The sequence below is a fragment of the Phyllostomus discolor genome, chromosome 1 (assembly GCF_004126475.2).
Source record: "Phyllostomus discolor isolate MPI-MPIP mPhyDis1 chromosome 1, mPhyDis1.pri.v3, whole genome shotgun sequence".
NCBI classification, from domain to species: domain Eukaryota; kingdom Metazoa; phylum Chordata; class Mammalia; order Chiroptera; family Phyllostomidae; genus Phyllostomus; species Phyllostomus discolor.
In genome coordinates this window covers 59,568,970-59,588,890 of record NC_040903.2, presented here as the reverse complement: position 1 = coordinate 59,588,890, position 19,921 = coordinate 59,568,970, and the positions used below count along the sequence as shown (strand labels likewise).

The following is a 19,921-nucleotide window of genomic DNA, read 5'->3' as shown; positions in this document are numbered from 1 at the left end:
GAACCCACTAATAGCTTTAAATGATGGATTTCTTTAATTTTACTTAATCACCCTTCCACTCAACACCCTCAGCTGGACTGCTTATAACATAGAAAATTAAAGAAAGAGATGACTAAGTAGGGTTTGCATTTTGGTTTTGAAGTTTAAATAAAAGGAAGTGTGGTTGTACCCCCAAAGACTAACATAAAATTATGGAAAAAAACATACTTCCAGTTGCAAAAGACTCCAATAAAAACCCTGTAAGGATTGAGGGGAGATAAAATATGCTAGAAATAGTCATACTTTTTCCCTAATTATTAAGTTGGAAAAATAGGAATTTAACAGGAGAATCAGGTTGGGGGGCAGTTTAAATAATAGAAAAGAAAAAGGATTCCATTTGAGATAGTTTCTAGTTTTGAAATATGTCTAAATTATTTTTCAATTAGCAGCAATCAATATTCAAAAATGTGTATCAACATTCTTTTATTTGGCACATCTGTGTATCAATTTTATAAATTGTCAGAAAAAAGTCATAGATTCTTTCAGAATACCAAACACTCTGGGATAACGAAGTAAAGCAATGTTATTCTAGACTAAGTACCCATTCATTCCGTGTTTGAACCTCTTTTCCAACATCAAATATTCTTATCTTTTAATGAAGGCAGAAAGGATTTCTGATCACTGCCTATGTCCAAGTACTTGCTTGGTACCTGTAGATTAAACCAAAAAGTTTCATTACTGAGACTGAATAATATTGACTGGTTAAATGTTTAATAGGGGGGAAATAATCTACCTACCAAAGAAGCATGAGTATCACTTCCAGTAGATGCAGCAGAATCCATCATGAAGTTCATTTTAGAGTGCACAAATACAGGTTTTAGTTTCTGAAAGACACAAAAGATATGTACTGTGTTTACAAGGGCAAATAATGATCAAATCAAATAAATGGAGAGTGTTTTTCAGCACTTAGTTAACCAATACATGAAAATCTTTTTGCTCAAATATGTCTGGGGAAATCTTTTCCTTTGAACCCATGGAATAAACCTTTTCCTTTTTGGGCTACTTTGAGAGAAAATTCAAGAAAGATTTAAAAAACTCAACAATAATTAAAACCAGACAAATTGGTGGAGGTGGAATTGGATTTTTTCAAACTAAAAGAGAAAGTTTATTTAGGACAGAGGCAAAAGAAGGGCCTGTGGAGCTTAGGAAAGAGGAGGGTTTTTGTTTAATGGGTGCAGAGTTCCAGTTTTGTAAGAAAAAAAGGGATTTAGTGATTTGTTTCGCCACATGTCAATGTTCTTAAAATTATTGAGCTGTACACATAAAAATGTTTAATATGGTAAATTTTATGTCATGTATATGTTTTTACATTTATAAAAATTCTTGAATAGTCTCTTCAGAAAAGAAGATCTAAGAATGGCCAACAAGCACACGAAAAGATGGCAAATATTAATTATCGGGAAAATACAAGTAAAAACCTCAGTGAGATAGTATGTTAGCATGGGTAAAATTTGAAATTGGTGATATCAAGGTGGTGCCAACATGGAGCAATAGGAACTCTCAAATATCACTGGTGGGAGAGTGAAATGATACAATTACTTTGGAGTGTTGGCAATTTCTTATAAAGTTAAACATACACACTCTTAAGTTCCAGCCTGAGAGTTACAAAAAATGTATTTCCACAAATGACTTGTACAAGAATGTTTATAGCAGCATTTATTTTTCAAAATAGCATCTAACTAGAGACAGCTCAAGTATCCATCAAGAGGAAAATGGATAAACAAATTATGGTTTATTCATTCAATAGATTACTATTGAGCAACACAAAGAAACAATTGCTACAGGTACACATAATAGCATGGATAAATCTCAAAAGCATTCTGCTGAGTAAAATAAGCCAGGTATAAAAGACTACATAATGTCTGATCATATCTACATACATTTAAGAACAGGCAAAACTAATCTGTAGTGACAGAAATCAGACCAAATGTTTGTTATAAGAATCTGAGTGAGCTATTGTCTGAAAGGAGACATGAGGAGAATTTTAGGGATGGTGGAAATGTTCTATACTTTCATTTAGGTGATGGCTACACAGGAAAAAGCTCTTCAAATAGTATACCTAATATTTGTTCATTTTATCACATACAAAATATACTTCAGTATTAAGAAAATAGTAAATAATTTTTTCATCACACTTATTCTAATATGTACTTTAAAGTCTGATGTTTCCTTATTAATGTCTATCTTTTTGACATTGTAGATCAGGCAATATTCTAATCTCTATGAGTGAAACATTTTATAAAACAGACCAGTCCATATTCTCATGGAATTTATATTATAGTCTATAAAGGAAGGAGCCATATTTGTCATGTGAACTACCTTATTCCCAGTTCAGAGCTTGGTGCTTGTACTCAATAAATATTTGTGGAGTGGATGAGTGACTAGAGTGTAGGGAACCAAGGGAAAATGTTACTGTAGCCAAAACTCATTGATTCACTCACTCATCACTTTTTCTCTTTCCTTCCTTTCATTATTTTTCTTAAATATTTGCTATCAACTCTGATGAGTGTCTCAAGTGCCTACATATTGTGTGGATGTATATAGGATTCAGGAGTCTGAACCCCAGATAAGCAGTGGCACATAGGTGTATACTAAAGCAGACAGAGAACCACACCACTTCCACAGGAAGACAGATTATGTAAATATCTGAGGGCAAGATCAAGATGTTTCTCAAAAGAAAGACTGCACATCGCAAGCACATCTATTAATGTGCTTGGACTAGCATAATTTTGAGATTAAAAAATTTTTTCAGTTATAGTTTACATTCAATATTATTTTGCATTAGTTTCACATGTAGAACATTGTGGTTAGACCATCATGTGCTTTACAAAATGTTCCCCCTTATATTCCTAGTATTCACCTAGCATCATATGTAGTTATTACAATATTATTAACTATATTCCCTATGTTGTTCTTTATATCCCCATGGTATAATTTTGAGATTTAGAAGTTTGTTTCATAAAGCCTGGGCAATTGAAATTTGGACCGGAAAAAACTTACTGGACAATCCTAAAAGAAGCCTGATATTGAGTAGCATAGAATTCTCATGGGTCTTCCAATATTTTATTTGCCCAACTGATTAAATATCTAAACTAAGGATTACTTCACTTAAAAGTTTCAGGTGGAAAGCTTAAAGAAGATGGCGGAAGAGTGAATGGACGTCATGCTCACCTCCTCCCAGGGATGATCTGGAATTACAACTCAATTGTGGAGAAAGCACTCGGAACAAACAACTAAACAACAGCAAGAGAGAAGCCATATAACCTCTAACAGACAGAAAAATCAGCTTTGGCACAACCTATCTGGTACAGAGTCTAATAGAGGCTTGAGGGGGCTGGCTGGTTACCCACAGGTGGCAGTGCAGGAGGGATAATTAAGCAGCTGGTTGGATCCTTCTGAGAAGAATGGGGTCTAAACCTTAAGCTAGGATTCCCAGCTTAGAGCACCAAAGCCCAAAAATTACACAGATAACAACTACCAAAAAAAGCAGCAGAGATGCAGAGACAGACAGATGGAGATGCAAGAGTCATTTAAAGGGTCAACACAAATTTTTATTTGCAGCCACTTACCCTGGGCTCTGGCAAAGGCACGGGCAGAGTGGACTGGGGACACCTGAGGAGAGGCTAAGGACTGAAGCTCTGGGGAGAGAACTGAGAGAATAGATGCTGGGATCCTGGGGTGACTCATCCCTCATATGACAGTAGCCATGATGCTCAGGCAGACCATTCCCCTCTGAGCAGCAGCAGCCTGAGGGGAAACAATAGCCCCCACCACAGGAGGGGTTTGACCCTGCCCTACATGCTTAAACCTAACTGTTGAGTGCAAAGTGACTAGATTAACAACTAAGGGAGGCAGCCAAGGACAGTAGCTCACTGGACATATCAAACAGGTTGCCTAAGGTCAGATGGGATCAACATCTGACATCACCACAGGCAGATCCACAAAGGAAAAAACAGTGGTAAATACAAGAGGTTATTGAGACGAAATCCACTGGGTCTTCTCATGATTTGTGATATTTTCTTTCCTGCATTGCTTTTTAACATTCATTTCTTGTCCAGCAAGTTTGTACATATTAAGTCACTAAGTTTTATACTGTAAGTGTATTCAAATCACATATTTTGCTCCTCCATACTCTTAGCCAATTTTACTTTTCTCTTTCCTCACACTATTTTCATTTCAAATTTTGTCTCTTGCTATGACTTGTTCCCATTCCACAGTCTTACTATTTCTCCCCCATCCAGAAACACAAAACCAATTTTTTTTGTCGAGGGTCATCTTACATCCTTTTACCTGCTCTAAAAATACTTGTGCTCTCTCTCCACCTTTAACAATATTTGCTAGTTGGTTGTGGGTGGGGTAGTTGTTGTTGTATTATTTTACCAATTTCATCTCTAGAGCTTCATTAATTCTGTATTTCAAATATCAAATTTTACTGGTCCCCTGTCTTAATCTTTTTTTTTACCTGAAATTTTAATTTTGCTGTCTTAGCTTGTTTTTTTTTTCTCTTTTGCCTTTCTTCTATTTCTCTTTCATCCTGCCCTTTTCTTTTTCTTTAATCACTTTTTTCTTTTTCCTTACATCCCAAATTTGATATTTTCCCTATTTTGGCTTGTTTTTTGTTCCTCATTCTTAGTATTCCCCCTCTCTCTATTGTTTCAAAATCACATCCCATTTCTCTAAACATCTCTTAGACTTTTCTTTGTTTCTTTTTTCCCTCTTATTCCCATACCACCTATATTAATTTTAGCTCATTTGCTGTTGATAGTATTATAGTGGATCTTTCTCTCAAATTTGGCTCCCAAATTTTTATTGATTACTTACTATTTTCCTTCCTTTTTCTTTCTCTCTCTCACTTTATTTTATTTTATATTATTTTAATTTCTGTTTAAACCTAATACTATATGCTTCTCTTCTCATACTCCCTTCCCCATTCTTCATTCCCCTTTTTATTCATGATGTAATTTTTACTTTCTCTCTTCCCACTGCTCCAACTCCCAACTCTTATTAGTGCTCCTCCCTCTACCCTCTCAAAAATCACTTTTCTATTCAGTAGGTCATCTCATATCTGCTCTCCTTTCTTATAATAATCTTAATCTTGTTACATCCTTGTTAATATTGGCTCATTTGTTGTTGATAGTGGGATTGTGTGGGGGAGTTATTTTTTCAGGTGTGGGTTTGTTTCCTAGGCTTTGTAGTATTGTTGTTCTATCAGCACCTGCACAACAGCACACAAGATGTGGTGGGTGGAGTGACCCTCAGTCAACCAGCTGGAGGGAAGGACCCACCAAAGAAGGACCCAACAACAATCAAAACCTAATTACATTCAGAGAACCAGGATAAATGGCATAAAAGGCATCCCAAGAGCATCAAGTTCAGGAGATCAAGGAGACTACACCACTGAATCTCACAGGTCTCCTACCAAAGAATTCCACACCACAAGTCAGGAAGTCAAAACAGATCAATTTAAGAAGCAGAAGCAAACAAGAAGAGTCTCACAAATAATGGAAAGACAAAGAAACAACTCCCAATCAAAAGGAAAGGAGGAATCCTTAGAAAGAATGCTAAATGAAAGAGAGGCAAGTCAATTATTAGACACAGAGTTCAAAATAATGGTTATAAAAAAGCTCAATGAGCTCAGTGAGGGTTACCAAAAAGTACAGGGAATCTATGAGGAACTTACTGTGAACTATATCAGCATAAAAAAGGACACAGAAACAATCAACCAGAACCAAGAGAAAATGAAGAATATAATTTCTGAATTGAAGAACATAGCAGAAGGAATCAAAAGCAGGCTAAATTAAACAGAGGATCGAATCAGTGGGCTGGAGGGCAAGGTAGAAAAAAACTCCTAGAAAGAGCAAGAAAAGGAAAAAAGTTTAAAAAAGAATGAAGAGGGGTTAAGGGAAATGCAGGAGAACATGAAATGGAATAATATCTATATAATAGGAACACCAGCAGGAGAAGAAAAGGAGCAAGGAATATAAAACTTGTTTGAAAAAGTAATGATGGAGAACTTCCCTAATTTGACGAGAGAAAGAGTCACACAAATCCAGAAAACACAGGGTCCCAATCAAGAGGAGCTCAAAGAGGCCCACTTCAAGATACATCATAATTAAAATGGCAAAAATTCCAAGTGAAAGAGAGAATCTTAAAGACAGCATGGGAGAAACAAGAAGTAACATACAAGGGAGCCCCAATAAGGCTAGCAGCTGGCTTCTCAACAAAAATATTACAAGCCAAAAGAGAATGGCAAGAAATATTCCAAGTAATGAAAAGCAAAGACCTGCAACTGAGACTACTCTATCTAGCAAGGCTCTCAGTTAAAATGAAAGGTGAAAAAGGGAGCTTCCCAGACAAAAGAAGGCTAAAAGAATACACCTTCACTAAACCAGCATTGCAAGGTATGTTAAACAGACTGCTTCAAGAAGAGGAATAAAAACAGTGAGAGAGAAGGGAGTACAAGAAAAAAGGGAGTAAAATGGCAATAAATAAGTACCTATCAATAATAACTTTAAATTTGAATGGTTTAAATGCTCCAATCAAAATGCATAGGGTAGCAGAATGGATAAGAAAACATGACCCACACATCTGCTGTTCTAAGGTGGGTCTTTTGTTCTAAGAGACCCACCTTAACAAAAGAGCTACATGGACTGAAAGTTAAGGGTTTGAAAAAAAATATTCTAAGCAAATGGACAGGAAAAAAAGCCAGGGTAGCAATATTCATATCTGACAAAATAGACTTCAAAACAAAAGCCATGAAAAGAGACATAGAAGGAAACTTCATAATACTCAAAGGAAGAATCCATCAAGAAGACATAAATATTGTAAACATATATGCACCCAAATAGATAAGGAAATTCTTGGAGGACTTCAAAAAAGGTATAGACAGCAACACAATTATAGTAGGGGATTTTAACACCTCACTGTCAACAATGGATAGATCATCAAAACGAAATATCAACAAGGGTATTATGAAACTAAATGATGCATCAGATCAAATAGACTTAACTGATATATATAGAAATTTTCATCCCAAAGAAGCAAAATACACATCCTTTTCAAATGCATATGGAACACTGTCAAAGATAGACTACATGATAGGGCAAAACAAGCCTCAACAAATTCAAAAAAATTGAAATCATATCAAGCATTTTCTCAGACCACAAGGGCTTGAAACTAGAAATCAACCTAAAAGAAAATATTAAAAAGTATTCAAACTCATGGAAACTGAATAGCATGCTATTAAACAATCAATGGGTTAATAATGATATCAAGGAAGAAATCAAAAAGTTTTGGAAACAAGTGAAAATGAACACACAACAGTTCAAAACCTATGGGACACAGCAAAGGCAGTCTTGGGAGGGAAGTTCATAGCAATAACAGGCCTACCTAAAAAAAATAGAAACATTTCAAATAAACAAACTAATCCCACACAACTATAAGAATTAGAGGAATAACAAACAAAGCCCAGAGAAAGTAGAAAGAAGGAAATAATCAAGATAAGAGAAGAATTAAATGACATAGAGACTAAATGAACAATTCAAAGGATCAATAAATCCAGGAACTGGTTCTTTGAAAAGATAAACAAAATCAATACACCTTTAACCAGATTCATTGAGAAAAAACAAGAGGACCCAAATAAATAAAATCAGAAATGAAAGAGGATAAATTACAATGGAAACCACAGAAATACAAAGGATTGTAAGAAACTACTATGAACAACTATACACCCAGAAATTTGAAAACCAAGGTGAAGTGGACAAATTTCTAGAAAGATATAATCTTCCAAAACTGAACCAAGAAGAAGCAAAAAGCCTAAACAGACCAATATTAGCTGGTGAAATTGAAGCAGTAATAAAAAAAACCCAAAACACCCTTGGCACACAAAAGCCCTGGCTGGACAGTTTCACAGGAGAATTTTACAAAACATTTAAGGAAGAGCTAACACCTATACTTCTCAGACCATTCCAAAAAATCCAAGAAGAGGGAAGACTACCAAATTCTTTTTATGAGGCCAGCATCACCCCAATCCCAAAACCAGACAAAGACACAACAAAGAAAGAAAACTACAGGCCAATATCACTGATGAATGCAGATGCTAAAATCCTCAACAAAGTACTGGCAAACCACATCCACCAATACATCAAAAAGATCATACACCATGATCAAGTGGGATTCATCCCAGGGATGCAAGGATTGCATAATATTCACAAATTAATGTAATTTTTACATCACTTAATGTAATACATCACTTAAACAAAAGAAAAGACAAAAATCACACAATCATATCAATAGATGCAGAAAAAGCATTTGATAAGGTACAGCACTCATTTATAATAAAAACACTCAGCAAAGTGTAAGTAGAGGGAGCATACCTTGACATAATAAAGGCAATAGATGAGAAATCTACAACCAACATCATACTCAACAAAAACTGAAAGCTTTCCCATTAAGATCAGGAGCAAGACAAGGATGTCCACTTTCACCACTTCTATTCAACATAGTATTGGAAGTCCTAGCCACAGCAATCAGACAAGAAAAATAAATAAAAAACATCCAAATTAGAAAGGAGGATGTAAAACTGTTATTGTTTGTAGATGATATGATAGTGTACATAGACAACCCTATAGACTCCAGCAAAAAACTACTTGATCTAATAAGTGATTTTGGCAAAACAGTAGGATACAAAGTCATTATTCAGAAATCAAAGGCATTTTTGTACACTGACAATGAAATATCAGAAACAGAAATGAGGAAAAAAGTCCCATTTGCTATAGCAACAAGAAAAATAATCTATGTAGGGATAATCCTAACCAAGGAGGTAAGAGACCTGTACTCAGAAATACACAACACTGAAGAAAGAAATTAAGGAAGACACAAATAAGTGGAAGTATATACCATGTCCATGGATTGGAAGAAGTAACATCATCAAAATGTCCATAATACCCAAAGCCATCAGTTAAAGCCCCAGGGACAGATTCTTTAATCTCCTTTTTCCCTTTGGAAACAACTGGCTTCTTGAGCTTTCATATTTCCTAACATTCCACCCATGTCCATAAATGGTTGGACTGATAGTTTCTTCCCAGCTAGAATGAGTCAACCTTCCTCTGAAATTTTCACTTGCCTCTACTGTAGCTCAACCACATAGCATTGTAACAATTTGTTTATGCATCTATATCTCACACCAGATTGAGCTATTTGAGTTCTGGAACTTGTCTCATGCTCTCACTATCCACCAGAGTGACTGTCATGTACTATTTCCAGAGCGTGTAAGGTCAGGAGTTCAATAAATGTTAAATAAAAACAGAAAGACATGTGCAGATATCAAAGAAACAGAACCTAAATATCATTTGTACTTACAACATAATTGAAGGATGTATCAGCAAGCACTGCAAACTGACGAAACAATGTATGCCTGGTAAACATCTCATTCTTAAGGGCATGAAAGCTGAAATAAAATCAATAGTGAAATTTGAATGTATAGAAATCATAGCATAGAGCAAATCAGTATGATCCTCATGTGGTTAAGAACTAGAATTTTCAGTGTAAGAGAAAAAACAAGTAAGGATTTAAAAAAATATGAATACGAACTTGTTTCTTCTTTCATTTTTAAAAATTACATATTTTTAGCCCTCAAAGGTACAGGAACAATGGCAACATGGTATCAATGAGCACCCTGAGGGCTGAGACTGTGTTTTAAAGACATTTCTCCATGAAATGAATTAGGACATCTTCCAGAATTGGCTGTTTCTAGAACTAAAACATAAATGTACAAGATAAGCCTGGGAATTCTATTGTTTAGGGAGTCATCAAAGATTATGTCAAAAGTACATTATTCAGTTTTAAAGGACTCCAATTAACTTTAAGATTGGAGAAATTAAGCATCAAAAATAATGATTACAATATATCAAAGCACAACAAATATATGAAAAACTTGGGAAATTCTCAGTCTATCTATATTGCAAATAATGCTAAAATTAGGAGATTCAATCTCAGGAAAGCATGTTCTGCAGAGAAAGCCAAGAGTATGCTGGACAACCTTTGTTTAGCAAGTAGGAAGAAACAAAACAATCACAGCATTCAATCACACAGGTGGCTCTAAGAAGAGATTAGATGTATGTTTCATGGATCAAAACCATAACGAGGTAGCACTACATAGCTACAAGGGTGACTAAAACCGAAAAGCCTATAATTTCCTGCTCACCAGGCTGTCTGATGGCGCCTCAGTGAACTTTTCCACCTTCCATGGGCCACAGGTATACATGCCAGAGGCCTGAATCACAGCCTTTTGGGGAGAAAACTTTTCCTCAGCCCTAGAGGCAGAAGCTGTTTCGTACATTATGTTACTCCTCTAACCTGAAGTTCTCTTTACTTCCTTTAGTAGTTAGCCACCTTTTATTAGTTAATACTTCTTTTAAAAAATATATTTTATTGATTATGTTATTAAATTTGTCCCAATTTCTTCCTTTTGTCCCCCTCCACCAAGCACCCCCCCATTCCCTCTGACAACACCCCCCCCTTAGTTCATGTCCATGGGTCATGCATAGGTTCTCTGGCTATTCCATTTCCTATACTGTACTTTATATCCCCATGGTTATTCCACCTATTTGTACTTCTTCATCCTCTTACCTCTTCACTCATTCACCCATAACTCCCTCTAATCTGGAAACCATCAGAATGTTCTCCATATATGTGATTCTGTCTATTTGTGTTTGTTTAGTTTTTTAAAAAAATTCAGTTGATACATATGTATTTATTGTCATTTTATTGTTCATTGTTTGATCTTCTTTTTCTTAAATAAGTCCCTTCAACATTTCATGTAGTAATGGTTTGGTGATGATGAACTCCTGTAGGTTTTCTTGTCTTGGAAGCCCCTTATCTGCCCTTTAATTCTAAATGATAGGTTTGCTGGGTAGAACAATCTTGGCTGTAGGTCCCTGGTTTTCGTGACTTTGAATATTTCTTGCCAAACCCTTTTAGCCTGCAAAGTTTCTTTTGAGAAATCAGCTGTCTTATGGGAACTCCTTTGTAGGTAATTGTCTGTTTTTCTCTTGCTGCTTTTAAGATTCTCTCTTTATCTTTAACCTTTGGCATTTTAATTATGATGTGCATTGGTGTGGCCCTCTTTGGGCTCATCTTGTTTGGGACTGTCTGTGCTTCCTAGACTTGTATGTCTATTTCCTTCACAAAATTAGGGAAGTTATCTTTCATTATTTTTTCAAATAAGTTTTCAGTTTCTTGATCTTTACCTCCTCTTTCTGGCACCCCTATGATTCAAATGTTGACACATTTGAAGTTGTTCCAGATGCTCCTCAGCCTATCCTCATTTTTTTTTTGATTCTTTTTTCTTCTTGTTCTGATTGAATTTTTTTTTTCTTCCTTATGTTTTAAATCATTGACTTGATTCTTGGCTCTATCCACTCCACTGTTGATTTCCTGTCACTTTTTCTTCATTTCACTTAGTGTAATCTTCATTTTTGCCTGGGTCTTTTTTATGATGTTGAAGTATGCAATGAGTTCCTGGAGCATCCTAACCACCAATGTTTTGAACTCTGCTTCTGATAGATTGCTTATCTCCATTTTGTTTCATTCTTTTTCTACAGTTTTGTTGTTTTCTTTCATTTGGGCCATATTTCTTTGTCTTCTTATTTTGGCATTCTCCCTGTGTTTGTTTCTGTGCATTAGGTAGAGGTGCTTTGACTCCCTGTCTTAATAGCATGGCCTATTGTAGGAAAGTGTACCTGTTAGTTGGATGGGGTAGAGCCTTATGTAATTGCCAGGGTGGGGCAACCTGTGTGAACCAGGTTGATGGAGTCTCAGGTATGGTTTCACTGATCTGTGGCTCTGTTTGGAGGAGTACTCAGAAAAGGGACAATGACCACTGTCTGGCCTCTGGAGTTTTGTCTTGGAGGAAGCTGTTCCGTGGCACTCACCCTGATTCCAGACACTTCAGTGTCTCCCTATATGCCACTGGTGCTGTTCTAGCTGTTGCCCTGGTACTGGAGTACAGAGGGAGTAAGTCTGCGTAAGTCCTAAGTTTGTTTTGGTCCTTTAAAAAGAGATGGCTGAGAATTCCTCAGTTTCTTCTGCTGTCCCAACCCCCACTGATTTTTACAGGCAGAAGTTAAGGGGACTTACATTCCTGGCACTGGACCCCTGGGCTGTGTGGTCTGGTGTGGGTCTGAGATCCCTTGCTTCTGGGTTATCCCTCTCTATTTTTATCCATTACATGTGGGTGGGGGACCACTTGTTCTGTGTCTCTGTGTCTCCCTGTTTCTACCCTTCCTACCCATCTGGATGAATGTGACTTCCTTAATTCCTTGGTTGTCGGATCCCCATGCTGCTTGATTTTATGATGGTTCTGGGTGATAGCTGTTTTGTACTTCAGTTGTAATTTTTGCTGTGGTTCTGAGAGGAGGCAAGTGAAGATGGAACCTACACTTCCATCTGTACCAGAAGTCTTGTCTAATACTTCTTGATATACAATTTCTTTGTTCATGTATTTCCTGACTAAATCCTGACTGGTTTACTTAATTAGGGCAAAGATGTGTACACCCAAAGTGGACAATCAGATTACTGTTTACCCACATTTGGTGAACCCTTCCCTGTCATGCTCCTCCCCATGAGAAGACAACAGTACCATCATCTTGAACTTAAACCCATATGTCACATTTTGTTAATAAGTGCTAACAGAAAGTGGTTTGTGTTATTTCTGGGCAGAAACTTTAATCCCTGGTACACAGTTTGTTCTGTCTCTTTTGCCTCTGCCAAGACAATATTTTTGGTAGAAAATGCTGTATCAGCCTGGGCTCTATAGTCAAGGTAACAATGAACAGTGTCATATGAAATGTAGAGTGAGTGAAATAAGCTATTGTTATTTGAAGTCATTAAGATGTTAGGGTTGTTTGTTACTGCAGCATAACCTAGTAGATTCTGAAAGAATGGCCTTATGACTAGAAATTCCTCCTGGAGATGTATATTTGTAAACCATTTTTTACAAGAAGACAGGAGATAGGAACAAGAATGTTTATTGCAGCACTTTTTTGTGTTAGTGAAATATTGGAAATAATCTAAATATGCTGTAATAAGGGAAGGATAAACAACCTGTAAGTCATTTATAATATGTGTAATCTATAGTATTATACAGTACTTAAAATATTTAAGGCAAATCTTAAGAATCAACTTGAATTTCAAAATTATAACAAGTTAAGAAGTGGTATGTTATGATTGTTAATGTATATTATATAAGCTTTTAAAGCACACAAAATACTTTTTATTATTTGCCTTTACTCAAATATAAATTTATAGCTAATAAAGGTTAAAAAGGTGAAAGGAAGAATAAATGCTAAATTTATTATGTTGACCTTTAGAAAGGAAGGAAGAGATATAGGATTGGAGTAAAAGTACAAAAAGAATTTAAGTGTATTAGAAGATTTTACAAATTTGATTTAAAAACTACATTTTTGACCTATGAAAACTACTTATAGGCATAAATCTATCTTACAGAAATAATGGCAATAATATATTAAGAAACATAAGACTATTCAATGCAGCATTGTTTACATGGAAAAAATTCATCAGCCTTACACATGTGGATAAATTATAATCCACACATATAAGAGGACCAAGTGGCTATTAAAATGAATGAGGAGTATCAAAATGTTTTGACGAGGACTGTTGTCCAAAACAGAGTATTAAATAAAAAGGACAAATTGCATACTAATGTGTACATGATTCCAACTTTTGTAAAATATATATTATATAATATTACAATGGACATAGGATTGCAGATATATCATCAATATCCCATCATCATATCCTTTGTGTATATACCTAAAAGTGGGACTGCTAGATCATATGGTACTTCCATTTTTAATTTTTTGAAGAACCTCCATACTGTTTTCAACAGTGGCTGAACCAATTTACATTCCCATCAACAGTAAACAAGTATTCCCTTTTCTCCACATCCTCCCCATTACTTATTTCTTTTTATTGATTGGTGATAACCATGTAACAGGTGTGAAGTGATACCTCATTGTTATTTTGATTTGCATTGCTCTTATGATTACTGATGCTGAGCATTTTTTTGTGTTCCTGTTGACCATCTGTATGTCTTCTCTGGAAAAATATTTATTCAGTTCCTCCATCCACTTTTTTAAAAAAAGATTTTATTGTTGTTCAAGTACAGATGTCTGCATTTTTCCCCCACTACCCCCCTCCCTAGCCAAGCCCACCTCCCTCCTTTGCTTCCACCTTCCCCGCTGGTTTTGTCCATATGTCCCTTAGAGTAGTTCCTAAAAACCCTTCCCCACATTATCACCTCCCACCTTCCCTTTGGCTACTGTCAGATTGTTGTTAATTTCAATGTCTTTGGGTATATTTTGCTTGCTTTTTTTCATTTGTTGATTATGTTCCAGTTAAAAGTTAGATCATATGGTATTTGTCCCTCACTGCCTGGCTTATTTCACTTAGCATAATGCTCTCCAGTTCCACCCATGCTATTGTAAAAGGTAAGAGCTCCTTCTTCCTCTCTGTTGTGTAGTATTTCATTGTATAAATGTACCATGTTTTTTTGATCCACTTATTTACTGATGGGCACTTAGGTTGCTTCCATCACTTGGCTATTGTAAATTGTGCTGCTAGGAACATTAGGGTGCACAGGTTCTTTTGGATTGGTGTTTCAGGGTTCTTAGGATATAATCCCAGCAGTGGAATTGCTGGGTCAAAAGGCAGTTCCATTTTTAGTTTTCTGAGGAAATTCCATACTCTTTTCCACAGTGGCTGCCCCAGTCTGCAATCCCATGAACAGTGCAGTAGGGTTCCTTTTTCTCCACATCCAACACTTGTTTGTTAATTTGCTTATGATGGCCATTCTGACTGGTGTGAACTGGTATCTCATTGTGGTTTTAATTTGCATCTCTTTGATGGCTAGTGATGCTAAGCATCTTTTGATATGTCTCTTGGCCCTCTATATGTCTCCCTTGGAGAAGTGTCTGTTCAAGGCTTTTGCCCATTTTTTAATTGGATTTTTTGTATTCCTAGAGTAGAGTCATGTGAGTTCTTTATATATTTTAGAGATCAAACCCTTGTCCAAGGTATCACTGGCAAATGTTTTCCCATAGAGTTGGTTTTGTTTTCATTTTTTAAATGATTTTTTATTGATTATGCTACTACAGTTTTCCCAATTTTCCCCTCTATCCCCCCTCCAACCTGCCCTCCCAACCCTCCAGCATTCCTCCCCCTTAGTTCATGTCCATGGGTTGTACATATAAGTTCTTTCAGTCCTCTGTTTCCTGTACCATTTTTATCTCTCCCTGTCTATTTCATGCCTACTAATTATGCTTCTTCTTCTCTGTATCTTTTCCCCACTTTTCCTTCCCTCCCCTTCTCCACTGAAATCCCTCCATGTGATGTCCATTTCTCTGATTCTGTTCCTGTTCTAGTTGTTCGCTTAGTTTGTTTTCATTGTTTGTCTTTTCTTTTAGGTTCATTTGTTGATAATTGAGAATTTGTTGTCATTTTACTGTTCACATTTTTTATCTTCTTTTTCTTAGATAAATCCCTTTAACATTTCACATAATAAGGGCTTGGTGGTGATGAACTCCTTTAACTTGACCTTATCTGGGAAGCACTTTATCTGTCCTTCCATTCTAAATGAAAACTTTGCTGGAGAAAGCAATCTTGGATGTAGGTCCTTGCCTTTCATGACTTGGAATGCTTCTTTGCAGCCCCTTCTTGCCTGCAAGGTCTCTTTTGAGAAATCACCTGACAGTGTTATGGGCACTCCTTTGTAGGTAACTGTCTTCTCTTGCTGCTTTTAGGATTCTCTCCTTCATTTTAATCTTGGCTAATGTAATTATGATGTGCCTTGGTGTGTTCCTCCTTGGGTCCAACTTCTTTGGGACTCTCTGAGCTTCCTGGACTTCCTGGAAGTCTATTTCCATTGCCAGATTGGGGAAGTTCTCCTTCATTATTTGTTCAAATAACTTTTCCACTTCTTGCTATTCCTCTTCTCCTTCTGGTACCCCTATAATTTGGATGTAGGGATGTTTAAAGATGCCCTGGAAGTTCCTATGCTTCTCCTCATTTTTTTTTGAATTCTTGTTTCTTCGTTATTTTCTGATTGGATGCTTCTCTCTTCCTTCTGGTCCACATTGCTGATTTGAGTCCCATTTTCCTTCCCATCACTATTGGTTCCCTGTACATTTTCCTTTATTTCACTTTTCATAGCATTCATTTTTCATCTAATTTGGGATCATATTCAACCAATTCTGTGAACACCCTGATTACCAATGTTTTGAACTGTGCATCTGATAGGTTGGCTATCTCTTCATCACTTAGTTGTATTTTTTCTGGAGCTTTGATCTGTTCTTTCATTTGGGCCATTTTCTATCTTGACAGGCCTGTTATGTAGTGAGGGGTGGAGCCTTAGGTATTCACTCGGGCAGGATAACCCACATTGCTGCATTGTGATGCTGTACGTGGGGGAGGGGTCTGAGAGGGAACAGTGGCGCTTGATTCACTCTCTGCCGGATTTCAGTCACTTCCCCCAGCTCCCAAAGCAAAATGGGCCCTCTGATGTTGATTCCTGGGTGGGTGGGTTTGTGTACATTCTAGGACCCCATGGGTCTCTCCAATAAACTCTCCTGTGAGGCTGGGAATTTCTCCCACTGCTGCCTCAAGCCCCATGGGTGTTTTCAATCAGTGGTTTGAACAGCTTTGTTTCCCTGCACTGGGGCCCTGGGTGTGTGTTCTGTTTCATTCCCCAAGTGTTCCTTCTGGTTCATCTGCATGCAAATGTAGGACCACCCAGTCTGTAATCCACTGTCTCACCGCCCCACCCACTGCTGCCTAGCTGGCCAGCTGCAGCCTTGTGCACCCTGCTCCACAATCCACCGCCTCACTGGGTCCACCAGTCGCTGCCTTGCCATGAGTCCTCTATACCCAGCTGCCCATCTCCCTCTCTCCTCCCCATCTGGATGAATGTGTCTTCTTTAACTCCTTGGTTGTCAACTTCCATACAGTTTGATTTTCTGACAGTTCTGGTTGTTTTTTGTTTTTAAATTGTTGTTGTCCTTCTTTTGGTTGTATGAGGAGGCACAGTGTGTCTACCTACGCCTCCATCTTGGCGGGAAGTCCAAGTATTTTTTAACTGATTACGCTATTACAGTTGTCCCATTTTTTCTTGCCTTTATTCCCCTCTGCCCTGTACCTCCCCTCCCACCATCATTTCCCCACCTAAGTTCATGTCCATGGGTCATACATATAAATTCTTTGGATTTTCCATAGAGTAATCTTGGATGAAGGTCCTCACCTTTCCTGATTTGGAATACTTATTTCCAGCCCCTTCTTGCCTGCAAGGTTTCTTTTGAGAAATCAGCTGATAGTCTCATGGGAACCCCTTTGTAGGTTACTGTCTCCTTTTTTCTTGCTGCTTTTAAGATTCTCTCCTTATCTTTAATTTTGGGTAACTTAATTATGATGTGCCTTGCTGTGCACTTCCCTGGGTCCAACTTCTTTGGGACTCTCTGAGCTTCCTGGACTTCCTGGCAGGCTATTGCCTTTGCCAGATTGGGGAAGTTCTCCTTCATTATTTGTTCAAATACGTTTTCAATTTCTTCTCTTCCTCTTCTCCTTCTGGCACCCCTATGATTCAGATGTTTGAATGTTTAAAGTTGTCGTGGAGGTTCCTAAGCCTCTCCTCATTTTTTAAAAAATTCTTGTTTCTTCATTCTGTTCTGGTTGAATGTTTCTTTCTTCCTTCTGCTCCAAACCATTGATTTGATTCCTAGTTTCCTTCTCTACACTGTTGGTTCCCTGTACATTTTCCTTTATTTCACTTTTCATAGCCTTCACTTTTCCTGTATTTTGTGAACATACTCAACCATTTCTGTGAACATCCTGATTACTAGTATTTTGAATTCTGCACCTGATAGGTTGACTATCCATCGCTTAGTTGCATTTTTTTCTGGAGCTTTGATCTGGTCTTTCATTTGGGCCATATTTTTTGTTTTGGTGTGCCTGTTAGGTAATAAGGGGCAGAGCCTTAGGTGTTCACCTGGGTGAGGTAACCCACGTGGCTGTGTTATAGTGCTGTATGTGGGGGAGGGGTCTGAGAGGGAAGAATTCCCCATTGAGTGTTTTTGGATCCTTTATCATAAATTAACTGACCTTATGTATGAGTTTATTTCTGGGTTCTCTATTCTTTTCCATTATGTGTCTGTTTTTATGCCAATGCCATATTGTTTTAGTTACTATAGCTTTATACTATAGTTTGAAAGCAGAAAGCATGATGCCTCCAGCTTTGTTCTTTTTCAAGATTCTTTTGGCTACTTACAGTCTTTTGTGGTTCTATACAAATTTCAAATTTCTATTTCTTTGAAAAATTCCATTAAAATTTTTTTTCAGAACTAGTTTTTTTAAAGATTTTATTTCTTTATTTTTAGAGAGGGAAGGGAGGGAGAAAGAGAGAGAGAGACATCAATGTGCAGTTGCTGGAGGTCATGGCCTGCAACCCAGGCATGTGCCCTGACTGGGAATCAAACCTATAATACTTTGGTTCACAGCCCGCACTCAATCCACTGAGCTATGCCAGCCAGGGCTGAAAAATTCCATTAAAATTTTGATAGAGATTGTATTAAATTGCTAGATGGCTTTGGGTAGCATGGACATTTTAAGAATATTAATTCTTCCAATCTATGAGCACAGAGGATTTTTCCATTTATTTGTGTCTTCTTCATTTTCATTCATCAATGTCTTATAGTTTTAGAGCTTTCACTTTTTTGGTACATTTATTCCTAAATATTTTATTATTTTTTGATGCAATTGTAAATGGGATTGTTTTTTAAATTTCTCTTTCTGAGAGTTCACTGTTAGTGTATAGAAAGGTAACTGATTGTTTTATATTGATTTTTGTATCCTGGCTCAGAAGGGTGCCTCCAGACAAAATCCTGCAATTGAGGTGGGAGTGGCTGCATTACTGTGACATCACCAAGTTAGGGATCTATTCCTGGGCTGATGTGCCACAACTGTACACCATTTATGCTGAGAGAAAAGGCAATGATGACATCAGCAGCTGAGTAAGGCATGCCATGATAAGAGGAAAGACTAAGTTCTGCCCTTGTCATCACTGCTTAACTTCAGTCTTTCTGGAAATAATGACAACTCAGCAGGAAAAAAAAAGCTTTGAGAAGAAGTTTTGAATTGGATTAGTACTGACTATAAGTCATGACTTGGCTGAGAAATCATGGGATTAAATTGTTACCTTTACTAGCTAAGTTGAAGTTTTTCTCTTATTAAACAAAAATGATTGCTCCTGTTATATGATCTGTAACTGTAAAATGAAATAACCATTTTAGGACATACAAGTCTGCAACTGTACAATTAATCTCCACACCACACCATAACACAGCACTCTGGATATATATACTCTCTATGTTTTGGGTGTATCACTTTGAATAACATTTGGTGTTGCAACCAAGCCAGAGAGACTTAATGCATTATATCCTGACACTGTGCTCTTTTAGTCAACTAAATGAAGGGGGGAGGTTAATGGGTAGAGAAATTAAGCAAAAAGGAGGAAGGACTCATAGACATGGACAACAGTATGATGATTGCAGTGGAGAAGAGGGTATGAGGAGACTAAATGGTAATGGAAAAAATACAAAAAAACTTAAAAAAAGAAAGCTTAAAAACTTAAAAATAAAACATATAGAAAGTGTGTAATAATACTTCCTAAATATTTAGCTACCAACATAAAATCTGCACAGACCAAAATGATGAATATGATTATCAACATCTTGGTTAACAGAAAATCAATTTGAAGTAAAACTAAGATATTCTTGTTGTAAATGTTCATTGAGTATAGGATAAATTCCACAGG

At 36.8% G+C, this 19,921-nt stretch overlaps 1 protein-coding gene across 1 annotated transcript in view; it reads right to left on the bottom strand.

Annotated features, from left to right (window-relative positions):
- Nucleotides 1–449: 449 nt before the first annotated feature.
- C1H10orf67 (chromosome 1 C10orf67 homolog) overlaps nt 450–19,921 on the bottom strand; it is a 99,026-nt gene continuing 79,554 nt past the window's right edge. The window contains exons 14-16 of the mRNA XM_036023324.1: nt 9,400–9,487; nt 777–863; nt 450–689 (exon numbers count right to left, since the gene is read on the bottom strand). Coding sequence (XP_035879217.1) covers nt 615–689; nt 777–863; nt 9,400–9,487 — 250 coding nt within the window. The 3' untranslated portion in view covers nt 450–614. The remainder of the gene's footprint in view (nt 690–776; nt 864–9,399; nt 9,488–19,921) is intronic.